Source organism: Mangifera indica, chromosome 8, assembly GCF_011075055.1.
Source record: "Mangifera indica cultivar Alphonso chromosome 8, CATAS_Mindica_2.1, whole genome shotgun sequence".
In the NCBI taxonomy this organism is placed as follows: domain Eukaryota; kingdom Viridiplantae; phylum Streptophyta; class Magnoliopsida; order Sapindales; family Anacardiaceae; genus Mangifera; species Mangifera indica.
In genome coordinates, this window is record NC_058144.1 from 11,590,043 (window position 1) to 11,605,635 (window position 15,593).

The 15,593-nt window shown below is 35.2% G+C and overlaps 2 protein-coding genes across 5 annotated transcripts; one reads left to right on the plus strand and one right to left on the minus strand.

The window, feature by feature from the left end:
- Window positions 1-679: 679 nt before the first annotated feature.
- Window positions 680-5,601, minus strand: LOC123223810 (alpha,alpha-trehalose-phosphate synthase [UDP-forming] 5). Of its 4 annotated transcripts, XM_044647194.1 has the most exons (5): window positions 5,411-5,584; window positions 5,087-5,187; window positions 2,573-4,646; window positions 1,634-1,907; window positions 680-1,262 (listed from the first exon to the last, which is right to left on the minus strand). In XM_044647194.1, the coding sequence occupies exons 3-5, from the start codon at window positions 4,561-4,563 to the stop codon at window positions 939-941; spliced, it is 2,589 nt and encodes an 862-aa protein (XP_044503129.1). In that variant the 5' UTR covers window positions 4,564-4,646; window positions 5,087-5,187; window positions 5,411-5,584; the 3' UTR covers window positions 680-938. The 4 variants fall into 4 exon arrangements, with proteins under 4 accessions (XP_044503129.1, XP_044503128.1, XP_044503131.1 ...); XM_044647193.1 differs by lacking the exon at window positions 5,087-5,187 and having other exon boundaries at window positions 5,411-5,601; XM_044647196.1 differs by lacking the exons at window positions 5,087-5,187; window positions 5,411-5,584 and adding an exon at window positions 4,830-5,018.
- A 6,819-nt stretch (window positions 5,602-12,420) lies between these two features.
- LOC123223981 (pentatricopeptide repeat-containing protein At1g12775, mitochondrial-like) lies at window positions 12,421-13,404 on the plus strand. The gene is made up of 2 exons (XM_044647471.1): window positions 12,421-12,753; window positions 12,898-13,404. Exons 1-2 carry the CDS (start codon window positions 12,421-12,423, stop codon window positions 13,402-13,404), a joined length of 840 nt encoding a protein of 279 aa, XP_044503406.1.
- Window positions 13,405-15,593: the final 2,189 nt, after the last annotated feature.

Genomic DNA, 15,593 nt, shown 5'->3' on the forward strand with positions numbered 1-15,593 from the left:
GACGAAGACGACGACTTCGTCTTCATCTCCCAAGACTTTTCCAACGTCGATTGGACATCCAAATGGGAGAAAAAAGATCGCCAAAAGGAGAAGATACTTCAAAAGAGAGAGACCGTCTGTAATAAAGTCAGAGATGTCGTCAGAGATTTCAAAACGAAACTTAAGGTGAAATTGTCATTTTTTAAAACTTAGACTTAGAGAAAATTTTAGTTTTTGAAGTTTAAAGAGGCAAAAATAGATTCTATTTTAATTTATTTTTTAATATTATAAAAAAAATGACAATTTTACCTTTACCACCGTTAATTTTAACTGTTCATGGATAGGTGTTTAATGTTTCAATAGTTAAAGGATGAAAACTTGAGATTGCAACATACCTTGGGTGGGAAATAGCCTTTGGCCTTTTATTTTTCATTTATTTTAATGAAAATTCATCAAAATGAGGAGGCTGCTGAAAAATATTAAAGTTTATAAAGTTGGTTCGTCGGGTACTTTTAAAACATAAGAAATATTAATGGGTTCACCATGCCATATTTATTTTCAACTTCTAAAGCAATTTACTTATTTACATCAAACTGGTTTACTTGCAAATGTTGGTTCAAATTATATATACACGTATTTGTAACATACATGTGGAGAGAGAGAAATATCAGTGCATCATCATTTTCTGAAAACAGAATGATAGTGGTACTAGAGAATGGCAATTCAAGAAAATCATAAACAAAACCAACAAACAGAAATAAGAAGCCATGAACAACAAAAAGAGTTCAATTCATCTACCTGCTATGGCCGACGTAAAACTCTGCAACATCAGTAGGTACAAACTTTATATCTATTTAATAGGTAAGAGAAACACCTAAATTTGACAGATTTTCCACATGGCACAAACCCAATGTACACTGGAGAAACACCTCAGGGAGCCTAGGAGTCATTCTGCCTGATTATTCTCTGTCAATAACCGGTCTTTGAGAAGCTTGGGATGCACAGGCAGCCTGTTCGGAAACCTCCACAAGGCCTTGTAACATTCTCAATATCTCAGAAGTGTCATCCAAGTAATACTTAGCTTTGCTGGGCTTCTGCCCAACAGTGCAAGCAAATACTTCCGCAACCGGAGACAATGACGGACCTGTGCGGGCATTCATTATCACCTCAAACATTTCTTCATCTGATCGGTCATCCCCGATACACAGAACAAAATCAGGAAGCATGTCATTATGTTGCCTGGCTGCAAGTAGGCGTTCAGCGATGAGACCCTTGTTGACACCCTATTGATTTGTGTAAGATTAAAGGAGGTTATTAATTCAGAGCATTAGCCTTATTATCTAAGAATTAATTGCAACAAAATAGGGGAGGTATATAAAGTAATCTAAAATACCATAAGGGACTCATTCATCATTTATAACTAGATGCCTAAAACATTATGTTTGTATTTATTTTCCTTTTGCCGCTAGAACTAAATCCCTTAAAATACTGATGCAAAACTATGGAGCTCAACATTGTCCTGTAAATGTTATAACCAATAGACATCGAGAGAAACCAACATGAAACTTGATATAGATGTAAACAACCTATTTTTATATTTGATATTTGACTATGGGTAAGTATATATAGATATATAAAGTAGAATACCACTAACCTGAGGTTTAACTTCTACTATGAATTGGCCACTTTTGACAGAAACAGGCTCATTGGCAAGAACACTTTCCAGGTGATCCAAAAGCTCCTTAGCTTGGCATGACCCAAAATCCGGATCTGCATATTGATAATTCCAAACCAGTCCACTCTCTTTGGTTTCAATGGCAGAACCATCAGTTGTTTCAGTGTACAATTGCATAACTGGCTCAGCAATTTGCTTCCAGCCGAAATCTGGCACTGATACACAAGTTTCCCATTCTGCATCTTGATTTGCCCTGAAAAAGTATTGCATTCAACAGAGATGGTGCAACAACAATAAGCCTTTCCAGATGAGAAAAATGAAATCATTAAGAGTAAACTATTAATTGGGTAGTCACTGAGCATTGATTTTACATTAGATTCTGACAATCAAATGACACTCTTTTGTTGTCAACCAACTGAGAATGAAATGAAAACAGGTTAAATAAACAATTTACAGGATATATTAAAAGGTATCATGGTATTTCTAGCCAGAGGATAATTTAATTTATAAGAGATAAAGGTTCTAAGCCACTCTTTGTTTGATTTTTCAATGTTCTGCTTATGAGGTTTAGACAACAAAACATGTTGGTGATACAATGTAAGTGGGCTTGAAGGCTTTGTTTGGTTGGATGCATTTAATCTTCAAAACTTTTCTTCTGTATAACATGAACCACTGCAACAAAACTTATTAGCAATAACATATTAAAACAAAGAAAATTTATGTATATTTTTAACATGCAATATTTCTTATTCATCATGTTGGATTTTTTTCCATTTTCACTTTGTGCCCAACCTCTGTTTGACCATAACTTCTTGTTGTCAAGTGATTAGTAAACAAAATTTCATCATCATGTATTCAAGTTCAAAAACAGCATCCAAGTTCAAGGTAAAGCCAGAAAAGGGAGGGAAAGGCACACACCTCACAAAATAACCATGCTCAGCAGCGATTCCAAGCCTTTCACAAGAAGAAAACCATGACGTTAGAGTCCTTCTGTCTTTCCCGCTGACGAGGAAGACCACATTGTTGGGGTCTCTGCACAAGTTGTTCAAAACTGCAACAGCCTCAGCATTAGCAGTAGTGCTCAGTGAATCTGGAATCATCATTGTACCATCATAATCCAAAAGAATTGCTCGATTTTTGGTCCTCTTATATGCTGAAACAATATGCTCAATTGACAGCTTCCTGAAACTTGGATCCAAAGCAATCACTCGAAATCCTAAACCAAAACCAATTCCCCAACATCGTCTCCTTACATGATCTTTGCAAGCTCTATCAAGGTCCTGCAAAAAGCTGCGAGCCCAATATGCAACATCATGAGTACTCACATACCTATAGTGCTTCTCATGCCGCAACTGTTTTTCCGCCGTAGAGACTGATAGTGCAGATTCCATAGCTTCAGACACAGCTTCAATGTTCCATGGGTTAACTCTAATGGCCCCACTTAGTGATGGTGAGCATCCAATAAATTCAGAGACCACCAGCATGCTGTCCTTTGCGGCTAAAGGGTCTAGTCCTAAAACCTCATCTAGTTTCTCATTTCCTTGACGGCATATTATGTATTCATAGGGTATAAGATTCATTCCATCCCTCACAGCTGTTACAAGGCAACTCTCTGCAATAACATAATAAGCAATGCGTTCATAAAACTGAAGTGGCTGATCAATCAAAACCACTGGCTCATATCCTGGCAATCCAAATTTTTCATTAATCCTTCTCACTGTGGCATGAGTTTCAGCCTGGACCTCTTGTACATCCCTTCCACGACCTCTAGCAGGGTTTGCAATTTGAACCAAAACAACTTTACCCTGTGTCTCACGATGGTTTAGGAGCCAATGTTCCATAGCCAAAAGTTTCAAGCTGATTCCTTTAAATATGTCCATGTCATCAACCCCAAGCATAACGGTTTGATCCTTAAACTGATCTCGCAACTCTGCTACCTTAGCTTGCGTCTCAGGAAGATTCAGTACAGATTGGAGCTGGCCAATGTGAATTCCAACTGGTAGAATTTTAATGCTTACAGTGCGACCATAATACTCAAGGCCTATGTAGCCTCGCTTGGATTGATAAGAAATACCAAGCATTCTACTACAACATGAGAGGAAATGCCTGGCATAATCAAAAGTATGAAACCCAATAAGGTCTGAATTAAGTAGTGCTCTTAGAAGCTCATCTCTTACAGGAAGTGTCCTATAAATTTCAGATGATGGAAATGGGCTATGAAGAAAAAATCCAAGCTTCACCCTATTAAATCTCTTCCTTAGAAATGTTGGCAAAACCATCAAATGGTAGTCATGAACCCACACAAAATCATCATCAGGGCTGATAACTTCCATTACTTTGTCAGCAAATATCTTGTTCACAGAAAGATAAGCTTGCCAAAGGGACCGATCAAACCGGCCACCTAGATCTGGTGATAGAGGAAGCATGTAGTGAAACAAAGGCCAGAGGTGCTGTTTGCAAAATCCATGATAGAATTTACTAAAAAGCTCGGAAGGTATAAATGCCGGAACACATTTGAAATTTTCAAGCAAAGTTTGAGACACATCATCTTGCTTACTCATTTCGATCTGCTCTTTAAGACAACCAACATAGATAACTTCTACATCTTCACCAAGGCCATCTTTTAACTGCAAAAGAAGTGAGTCTTCATCCCAGCTAAAGTTCCAATTACCACTGCCATCGGAACTTCGATGCATCCTAAGGGGAAGCTGGTTTCCTACAATGATCCTCCTTTCTAGAGAGTCAGATGAGGGGGCATCAGAGCCAACACTGTTATTGTTATCATCATCTAGCTCAGACAACACCCCGGCAACAGTTGCCACTCGAGGAAGCCTCTTCTTTTCACGATTGAAAGTCAGGGAATCGCCGGAAGCAAGATCTAAGAGGTTTGAATAAGACCTTGAAACCATTTTCGGTTCAGGTAGAAAGCTTCTGATCTACTGAGAATAGCACGAGGACTAAACTGTTTCCCCTTTTATCCAATCAACATAATCTACAAAATCTCACATGATAAAGCAGGATTAGAAGCAACAATGATCTATATTCTTGAAATCTTATTGCAAAATATATAATATGATCCTCTAATCTAACACGATATCAAGAAACAAAAAAAAAAAAAGCAAATTAATATAAAACATTCACACACACTAGCGAAAGTCTAAGAGATTCTGCTGACAGTAAATAATTTTGGAAACTCAAGTTGGCATATAGTCCTCGGAAAATGCAGACGTTTCATATTGCTAGGTTTCTCTTCCACCATCCGAACCCATAAATGCTTCTGAATATAGTTAGTTATACGAAAAATCAGAACCCAACTCCGAACTTAAAAAGAATAAGGAAATCATATGATACGTAAATAAATCAATATGTGGAAAGTACCCAGAAGCTGAATATAACAAATAAATAAATAAAACCCAAAAGCGGCAAAATTACCTGAAAACAGCATTTACTAGTATTACCGAATCCAGAAACCAAAGTTAAGATGGCAAATTGTTGAAAATAGCTAAGCAAATCCAAGTTAGTGATCAACCCATCTCCAAAAAGTAAAAGTAGAAGCTTTAGCAAAGAAAACGATTTATACAAAAAGAGTAAACAAACTTAACAAGAGAAGTAAGAGACCAAGTTAAGTGAACGCAGACAGTGGCGTGCGACATGTGAAGAAGAGAAAAATCTAAGATAATAAAGCATTGTAGCAGTGACGGAGGAGAAAAAAATGATGATGCTGAAGAAGAAGAAGAAGAGAAAGAACGAAACTACCTTCAAGGCTAAAAAGCCACAGCTAATGGGAGATGAGACAGAAACAAAAGATTCTTCTCTCTCTACTCAACACAAGGCTAGAACAAAGGCAAAGGCATTAATATCATGAACACAAGAGGGCTTTAGGCTAGCTTTTTGAAGGTGTGAAAAAATTACAACTTGTAAGATTTTTTATGTGCTTTTCTCTTTAGCTGACGAGAGATGAAAATGCGCTGTCTTTATGCAAAGCATTCGATTCTCTCACAACAAAACAAGTAAGTCTGACTAAGTGTTGACCTGAGTTGAGTGGTGAGTGATGAATGATGACACGAAAAACACAGTACAGTTGAGCCCAACTTCTTAACCATAGTTTAGTTTTTGTTCATGCTACCCTATGATTCATTTTAACACTTTAACCACCCTAATGTTTGATAAAATACATTATTCCCCCAAGGTCTCTTTCATAATATAAATCTCAATCTATAAATTTATCGTGGGAGTAAACATTTTCACCTGTTTTATATTTTCAAATTAAATTCTTAATTTATTTAATATAAAATTAAAATATTAATTATTAAACACGAAATTCTTCCATTAAAAAAACAAGTTTTCGGTTATAATATTACTGATAAACCCAGTGATGATGGCTGAAGTTGAGTTAGCTGTCGTTTAACTCCGGAGCGGAGAAGACAATGTAGCCACCAAACTTCCAGTTTGATTGGCTGCGTCAAGCAGCAGTGTGGCGCGTGTAACACACGGTTCAATGTTAGATGGGCTCTTCTCTACAGAATGATAATTACAGATGGTCTGCCGGTGGCTCATTATTGTTATTTATTGTTATTCTCATTGAATCTTTTTGTTCACAATTAACACGTTGTGGCACGATTTTTAATTGGAAAATTAACATCATAACTAGAACTCATTATTACTAATCAAACTTTCAAAAATCAATAATTGAAATTGACTCTTGCTTTTATTTATTAAAATTTCTCTCACTAATTTTGCTTGTTCTTGGTTAGTGTAATTTTGCAACTAATTTTCTTTGAAGAAATAAATAAAAGGCTGTCTGTCTCTGGAGCCCCGGCATGGCAGAAAACAGTAACGATACATTAATGAAATTATTACTGATGTGAAGGTAGATGCACGCGCTATGAGAATGGAGTAGGTGAAAAAATGATTTAGTGTCAAATCGACATATCTTCAGTTGACTGTTGGGAGTTCATTTTGGATTGTCCGCTCCGAATGCATTGTTTTTCATTCGTACTAGGGTAAGAATCTAGTACTGCCGCGACCACAATAAGATTATATTCTAACGTTAAACCTATGAAGTTCTGTGATCAATCAATTTGGTATCTCATCCAATCTGAATCAATTCGTGGGATGTTCAAAGTGGCATAGCCAATTTTGGTCATTAGTTTGAGAATATGCATAATTCTCTAGATTCTTGGATTTGTCATTTTTCATTTTTGAAATTATCTTACTTTCTTATACTAAATTTTGATGACCCCAAATCTTCTTAACACGTTTTTATATTAAAAACAGGATCTTCATCAATTTCCTCTTTCTCTTTCAATTTTGGCCACTGAAACATCCCCACCCACCCAGTACATTGCATTTAACACTTTCCGAAACTCAAAAATGGGCAGTGGGTCATGCAGGGACAAATTAGCCTTTTCACATCGTTTTGATTGAGGCATTTCTCATGAGCCCACTAAATTCCAATAAGTTGCCATTGTGGTAGGAGAAGATGTAACAGTTGCATGCATGTTACAGGAGAGAAGATTATATTATTATGGGAATCTTAGGTCATTTTTGACATTTGCAATTTATTGTTCATCGTCCAAAGTGAGATAACATAAGAAATAATGAGAATGGGTTTATTTTCAAATATTAATTAATTTCTATGCTTAAATGTCAATCAATTTGTGTTGAATATGTTTGCTTTAACTTGATCAAACAATGGAAGATGATGTAATGTCATAATGACTTGCTTATAAATAAATATATTAATGGTGGTGTATAAGTTATTTTCAGTAATGGGATTAGTTAAGCTTTCACTTTGAAACTATTTTATTTATTTATTTATTTATTTTCAGCCATTTTTTATTGTCGTGGCTAAATCCAGCCCCCTGTATTTATTTTTTTTATTATTCAACATTAAGCAGTGCTCATGTATGGACAATTGAAGTACTATATTATTCTGTAAAGAATTATGAACCCTCAGCTCTTTCTTCATCAACTATGCCCCCATTGCTTCAGAGTTTAGCGTTTCGTATGTTATTTTACTATATGGATTTTTATTGTGGCCGTCAGCTGCTGGTGGTCCACTGGCGCAGGAGCCTAGCCCAACTTGTCTGACAAAATAGCTGAAACCTAACCTAGCACAATGGACCGTACAAAACTGTTGGGCACACAGTACCCTCTCTGCTTTAGCTTACAACTGGCAAAAAATAAACTTAAAAAAATATTCCTCACTTGAAGTTTGCTTGATTGATGATAATTTTTATTCTTCGCTATTAAAAATGCAAATTCAGATGGTGCGGTTTATTAATAATAACAATAATAAGGAAGATCTTTATAAAATATTCCTGAGGTCAAAACTTGTCGCGCTTTTCAGCATACTCTCAAAATGTACTCCTACCCTCATATCAGATAGTGTTGATAACACATGAAGGGTAGTTTAGTCAATTGATGCAACATATTTTTCTGCAAGTAACCAAAGGTAAAACTATTCTACCCAGTAACAATGGACTAAAATATTCTTTATATATTCATTGTTAACCAATGTAATATATTTTGATAGATTTCACATGGATAATGCATAAAAAAGATATTATGTTTATTTGTATTTTATATATATATCTCATATCGACTAAAGATTAGATGATTTAACTAGTTAAATAGTCTGTAAACTCTTCAAATTTAAAGATGTGTTTTGGATTATAAAATTCAAAAATAAAATTATGTATACTGTGTATATAAAGTAAACAATATATTAATGGTGAATCAGACTTTACAACCCATTAACAAAATTATAATAGATTGTGTATGCGAAGTAGATAATATCAATGAAAGACCATCTTATTAGACCAAGAATGTTTCAACCAAATTGCAGGGGCATTAAGGTTTGGGAGTACGTTTTGATAATTTTGCTAAGTTGGATGAATAAGCAAACCCTAGGGTATTTTATGACTATCTCTCATTATTTCTAATGTCTGGGTACAGCATGAACTGTGTCTCAGCCAGAAACTAAAATTCATCTAGTAATTGTTAAGTCTCTTAACGATCTACCACCACAACAACGAGAACGCAATCTGGAGTCTCCATTCACCATCAACTTCTAAAGGACCAAGCTTCTGAACAAACTGCACAGGCAAATCCCAAGTGGCACGCGGCCAAACGTCGCATTGTTCAGAAATCTGAGCTCGAGACTTCAAAACCCGAACTGGGTTCAGTGAGTAATGAGCAGAATTCATTTATGAACGAAGTGGATGCTTTGCTTATTGGAGGGGAAGTGAAAGAAGAAAAGAAAAGTAACATAGTGTATGGGATGTGGCAGAATGAAGTCATATTGAAGACAGAATACATGGCAACTAAAATAATTTATTGTATATACATTTTATTTTATTTTTAAATAGACTGATTAAATCAATATGTTCCTATATAGGATTAAAAAAAATTAAACAGCACCGGTACAAGATGGATAACATATAAAAGATGTTGTAGACAAGCCAATGACAGTCAAAAATAAAAAGGATTTTACATGGGTACTCCGAGAGATTAAGGGAAGAATAAAGAGATGTGTGTGTTTAGCAGTGAAAGAACATGCCAAAAAATTCTAGAAGCTACTAGGATATTCCATTACCATAGAGTCAACTGAATCGGATTTATATTCTTCTGATGCAAATTGCAGTTATTTATTTTTTACGACGAATTGATTGTCTCTTTGCAGCCACTGTGCTGATATATTAAATGTTTTGTCTTGATATAATATTTTCAAATCCCAAATTCGAACATATTCTTTTAGGGTTTTACATACTTTGCCACTCATTTATCCTTCATGGGACAATTATACTGAGCTTAACCTAAAAAAGTGTTTGGAAAATATGTACTTTAAAGAAGTTTGACAGAGAGACAGACAGACAGTTGAAATATATTTCGAAGACGACAAGTTTGTTGCCTACGGCTACGCTTGCTTTGGGGTTAGTGTCAGTGTCAGAGTTAACATCAATTTACTATTTTAGACAGGGAAAAAATGTCTGATATGGACAAAATCACCGAGATTTTTGCAATGATTCACGGATGGATTTTGTTTCTGTGAAGTATTTCTATGTCGTTTCTTGAATTTACGCTGAAAGTTTAAATCCTCACACCAACAGCAAACAGGCACAGAAAATACTTAATAAATCAGAAATACTGAGTATACCCAATCTGGTACCACTGATGCGGTATCTAACGTGACAAATGTCATATTATTTACCACAATAGCTAGGGCTGGACTCGAACCAAACCAGTTTGAGCTCGAGTTTGGTTTGGCTCAATTTGAGCCCAAAATGAGCCGGGCTCTGCTCGGCTCGATCGAGTTTGAACTGGCTCGGATTGATTCGATAGATTTTTTTAAAATTTTTTTATACAAAACGGTATCGTTTTGATCCATATATATACACAAAACGATATCATTTTGATATAAAAAATGAGCCAAACCGAGTCATAAACGAGCTGAGTCAAAAACGAACCGAATCCAAATCGAACCGAGTTTAGCTCAAATCAAACTCAAACCGAACTTAAATCAGTCATAAATAGACCGAGCCAAGCCGAGCTGGCTGAATGGCAGATTGGCATGTCATATATACAGTGATTTTTAAAAAAATATTTTACATTTATTTTTATGACATGGCAATCTATTATAGATGATGTCATATTAATAAATAACAACCTATATATTTAGATTGAATACATATAATATATCTATTAATAAATATATAAGGTTAATTGAGTATTTTCCATTCAATGGATGAAATATTCTAGACCTTCAAATTGAAAAATCATTTTCATATTTATATATTAAATTTATTAATTTTGAAAAAATAAAAAAACTCTCAATTCAAATAATACCATACATTTAAAATTTTATTAAATAAATTTTTGTATTCTAATTTTTATTAATTTTAATATTATGAGTAAATATATATATAAGAAGAATATCAATGATATATAATTGTTGGACTATAATTTTTAAATTTTTAGACGTGTTAATGAAATATTTTGAAGCTTTTAGAAATTCATAAAAAAATTTAGACTGTTTTAAAATTTTTAACATTTTAATATTTTAAAAAATAAAAATTACAATTTTAAAAAATTAAATATAATATAATAATTAATAAGATAATTATATTGCACACTATTAAAATTATAATTATTTTTTAAAAATATATAAAAGTGGATATAAAAACTTCTTTAAAAAATAGAAAACAAATATCAATATATTTATACTTTTATTAAAATATTTGAAGTTCTACTTCTGAAAATAACTAACCTGTAGGTGGGACGATGACGAGGGTGGGAAGCTCTCCATTCATCAAATCGGAAAATAGTGATTTGGCCGATATGGAAGGCAATTAGAGACTTCAACCTGAGTTACGATGAGGAAAAACAGAGCATAGAATCTGACAGTTTAGTTGAGGTGGTTAATACTTCTGTTATTTTTCAAATTTGGAGGGGTACTTCCAGTAACAAGGTGGTTTGAAGACAACATCCTCCTACCAGGTTTTCTTTAGTCTTTGCTATCACTGAAAGCCAAGAAAGGAAACATCATTTGAACTTGTAGTGAGTGAGAATTACATGCACATATATTTTGTAACTTACATGTAGACTTTAACCTTATACTTGACATCAATTTTCTTAATCGTACTAAATTACATGGAACTCTAATTAGTTCAGGTATATACGGCTCAGTGATTGCATTATTGACTTAAACCCATTGCATTTGGGTTCTTGCTTTGTCCTCTTGGCGGGTCGATATCTAAAAACTATAAACTTACCAGTACCACCTAGGAACGGAACCGCTCTGGTGTAAGAATTTACAAGAAGGTAAGAAGACAAAGATAAGGAGATACAGTTAGTGCAGGCTTCTGTCGCCGGGGCCCGAGGTATTCTCTGCTTACCACCTGTGTCGGTTTTGGGCTGTTGTTTGTGCATGCAGTCTTCCCTTAATTTCATCGGAGTATTTATGGGTGTTTTCTACCGTTCAAGAAAATGCTTAGTTCAGTCCAAATTGTACAGAAGCCTCGCATGTTTTGGTGAAAACTGCCGTTGGATTTACACTGCTTCTTCGGCTTTGTTGTTGGAAGACCATGTGTTTGATTATAGTCCTGGTAGGGTTGAAGCTAATGCAAATTATAGGAATTTGATTGATGGTTTAGTGTTCCATAAAGTAGGTTTCTTAGGCAAAGAAAGAGCAAATTATTTCCCTCAGTTGGGCGAGTTTTGAAGTCTTTAAATTAGGAGATTACAAGGGAAATGAGATTCTTTAAAGCTGTGAAGATATATGGATTTTCTCATTCCTTTGATGCATATAGAATTATTGTTCATGCATTTGCATAAGCGGGGATGGAAATGGAAGTGCATGCCTTGCTTAGGAATATTGTTTGCTATTATGAGGAGGCTAACATGGATATGTATGAGTTGTTTCCAAGTATATTAGATTCACATGAGCATGTTTGGAGATCACGCATTGTATTTATTGTGCTTATGAGGGTTTTTGCATCTAATTCAAGGCTTGAAAATGCTGTGGATTTTTTGTTCAAATTAAGAAAATTGGGCTTGAACCAGATATCTTGGCATGCAATTTTTCGCTCAAGTGTTTGGCGGAACCAAGTAGAGTAGATGTTGTGAGAAGTTTGTTTGAAGAGTTGAAGAACTCAGGGCCATCACCTAATGTTTACACATATACTATTATTTTGAATTTTTACTGTAAAAGACATCAAGGGCATGGTATCAATATTGAATAAGCAACTGAGATTCTGAAAGATATGGAGAGTGGGTTAAAGCCAACATATGGTACGTATATTCAGGGACTTTGCAGTGCAGGTTGTGTTGAACATGCTTTGGAGTTTATTCGGGATCTGAAATGTAGACATCAACCTCTCAATGCTTATTGTTATAATGCTATTATTCAAAGATTCTGCCGAAATGGTGAACTATATGAAGCTTTGAAGGTTTTGGAAGAAATGAAGAGCCACAATATATCACTGGATGTTTATAGCTACAGCATTTTAGTTGATGGGTTTTGCAATGTAGGAGATGCTATGACAGGTCTCAATTTGATCAAGGAGATGGAACACAATAATATAAAACCTTCCCTGGTTAGCTATGGCTCTCTCCTTAATGGTCTTTGTAAGAGTACACTAGTGGACAAAGCACTTGATTTATTTCGTGATATTGGTTGTTTAGGATATGAATAAGATCATGAAGTGTACAGCATCATAATAAATGGATTTTGTCTTCAGGATGATATGGATTCTGCCTTGAAACTTTTAGAGGAGATGATCACCAATAATTTAAACCCTATTGACTTCGGTTTTATCCAAATGATTCACAGGTTCTGCAAACTGGGAGTATTAGAAAAAGACTTGGAACTTTTAAGTATGATGCTGCAGATTGGCCTGTCACCAAATACCTATACTTTCAACATTATTGCTGATGAATATTGCAAAAGAGAGCATTTGGAGAAAGCATTGAAACTTATAGATGCAATGCAATGTTGCGGCATTATTTCCAACTCGTACACATATAGCAAAATCATAAATAGGCTTTGCAAGGTCAAAAAACCAGGAAACACATTGGAACTTCTTCCTCAAATGTTTAAGAAGAATATATTACCTGAAATTGTTCATTATGCTACCATTGTAGATGGATATGCTAAACACGCAAACCCGAAGAAGGCTTTGAGGTTGTACTCAAAAATTGTCAAAGCTGGGATGGAACCTGACAGAGTTACATATTCTGCTATTTGAGCAAAATGGATAAAGCATATGGTCTCTTTAAGAAAATGATTGAAAAAGGTTTGATTCCGGATACAATTTGTTGCACAACTGTTATTGTTTGGTTTTGTAGAATTGGAGATATGAACAAGGCTTGGGCACTGTATAATTATATATTACACAAAGGATGTTTGCCTAATGTTGTTACCTATACCTGCCTAATTGATGGTTATTCCAAGTTACAAAGAATGGATATGGCATCTTTGTTATTGAATAAAATGTACAAAAACAATATCACTGTTGATGTGGTGACTTATAATGTTCTCATAGCTGGGTACCAAAGTCTTGGGCAGTATGAGGAAGCCTATAATGTGTTTGAAGAGATGAAGAAGAATGGCATTTGTCCAGATGACATTACCTATAAGACACTAGGGCTTAATACTGATGTGATCACTGAAGATTGAAAGCAACTAGAAGAAAACATATGGAAAGATGTGATGGTAACTTTTATAATTTTGGAAAACCTTGTGATGGAAGTCTAATAACAAAGTTTATACGCACAGGCCCACAAGTGCAATTGAAGGAAGGAAGCAGGAAAGCAATTTAGGAAAATCAGAAGAGGCAGCTTGGGAAATTTAGAAGATATGGAAGCTACCAATTTAGAGAATCCTGATGTGATATTCGGCAACAGCATATAAAGGAGAACAGAGAAGAAAATAGGCAGCAGAATATTCCGCAACAGCATATAATGGAAAACAGGGAAGAAAATAGGCAGCAGAATATTAGTTGACTTAGAAAATATTGTCTTTTGATTTAAAAATATTATTATTAATATGTTTCCTAAAGTTAGTATTACCTTTTGGTGGTTATTTAAAAGGCCTTGTTAAAGGGGCTTGAGGACACATGGATTTTATGTTGAGTTAATAATATCAGTGTTGAATTATTATTTTATAGTTCTTTACTTTCAAACTGGTTGCATTACCCCAATTAATTTCTAATTTTCTTTGCCGCTATCGACCTATTTGTGTTGAGTGGGTTCTGCGTGATTGATTGGAATGGGAAGAGCTTAGCCTGGGACTATTCTGAAGGAGCTGCTATGCGTGCTGGAACCAACAGATTGGAGGCTTGCTTGCCACCATTGCAGGTTCATAACAAACTTCGTATCAGAGCCGTCAATAACGGGGTATGGTAACGACAAGAATGGATTCACGAGTGGAAGAAATTGAGAAGAATTATCGCAATTTGGCTGAACAAGTGGCTGCTATTGAGGACAAATTCACTAATGCAGAGGCAAATACGACTGCTCGATTCGAATCAATCAATGAAAGATTGCACAAAATCAAAAATTTGTTGTCTCGGGAACTCAAAGGAAAAGAGGTACAATGCCATCATCCTCAATAATGCAGGAGCAGCCTCCATTCCCTCATGAAACTGGAGGTATCACAGGTTTTTATAATAAAACCTTACCTTGAAAATTAGCAGTATCTTCCTTGTACAAGATTCATTTGCTTCTTAGTAACCTGTTGGGCAAATGGTTCATTTCCTTTGCTTTTAGTATGGTATTGGATATCTAGGTATTAGAGACTGTGAAAAGGATGCGGAAGTAACTAAGATATTGAGAGGAAAGCATTGTTGACTCTGTTTTTTCGGTTGCCCATGTTGAGATGCACTTCTTAAAAATGTTGTGCTTAGTTATACATTTGTGTCTCATAAATATATTGTTTGAATATGAGTTTCAATTGAGATATGGAGTTATTTCTTTTTCTGCATGATAAATGACATTTGTATTGAAAGTTATTTCTTTTGATTAGCAATAATCATGACAATCTCTTACAGATGCTCATTCAAGAACCTTAAGTTAAATCTCCAGAGTGGGGCTTGACATAAGGCTTCTGATGCAGCAATGGTAGGAGAATAGGCAAAGATAAAGAAATGGAAAGATATATGTTAGAACCCACATGTACACTACACGCAAGAGAAGGGAAGGAACAAGAGTTAGAACAGGGGGCAGCAGGGGATTGGAGCATGCAAAATAGTCAGCAATTACTTTGTGACAAAGTCAATCTAAAGAAGAAAAACAACGTGGCACAATATTGGAAGGGAGGCAGTTGGCAAACAAAAGAGAAAAGGTAGAAAAAGGAGTGCAGGAAAAGGAGGAAAACAAGGAAAGTCAGTAGAGAAGGTGGTAGGGAGAGTTCAGGCCTCTCGAAAGCCTGTTGGGA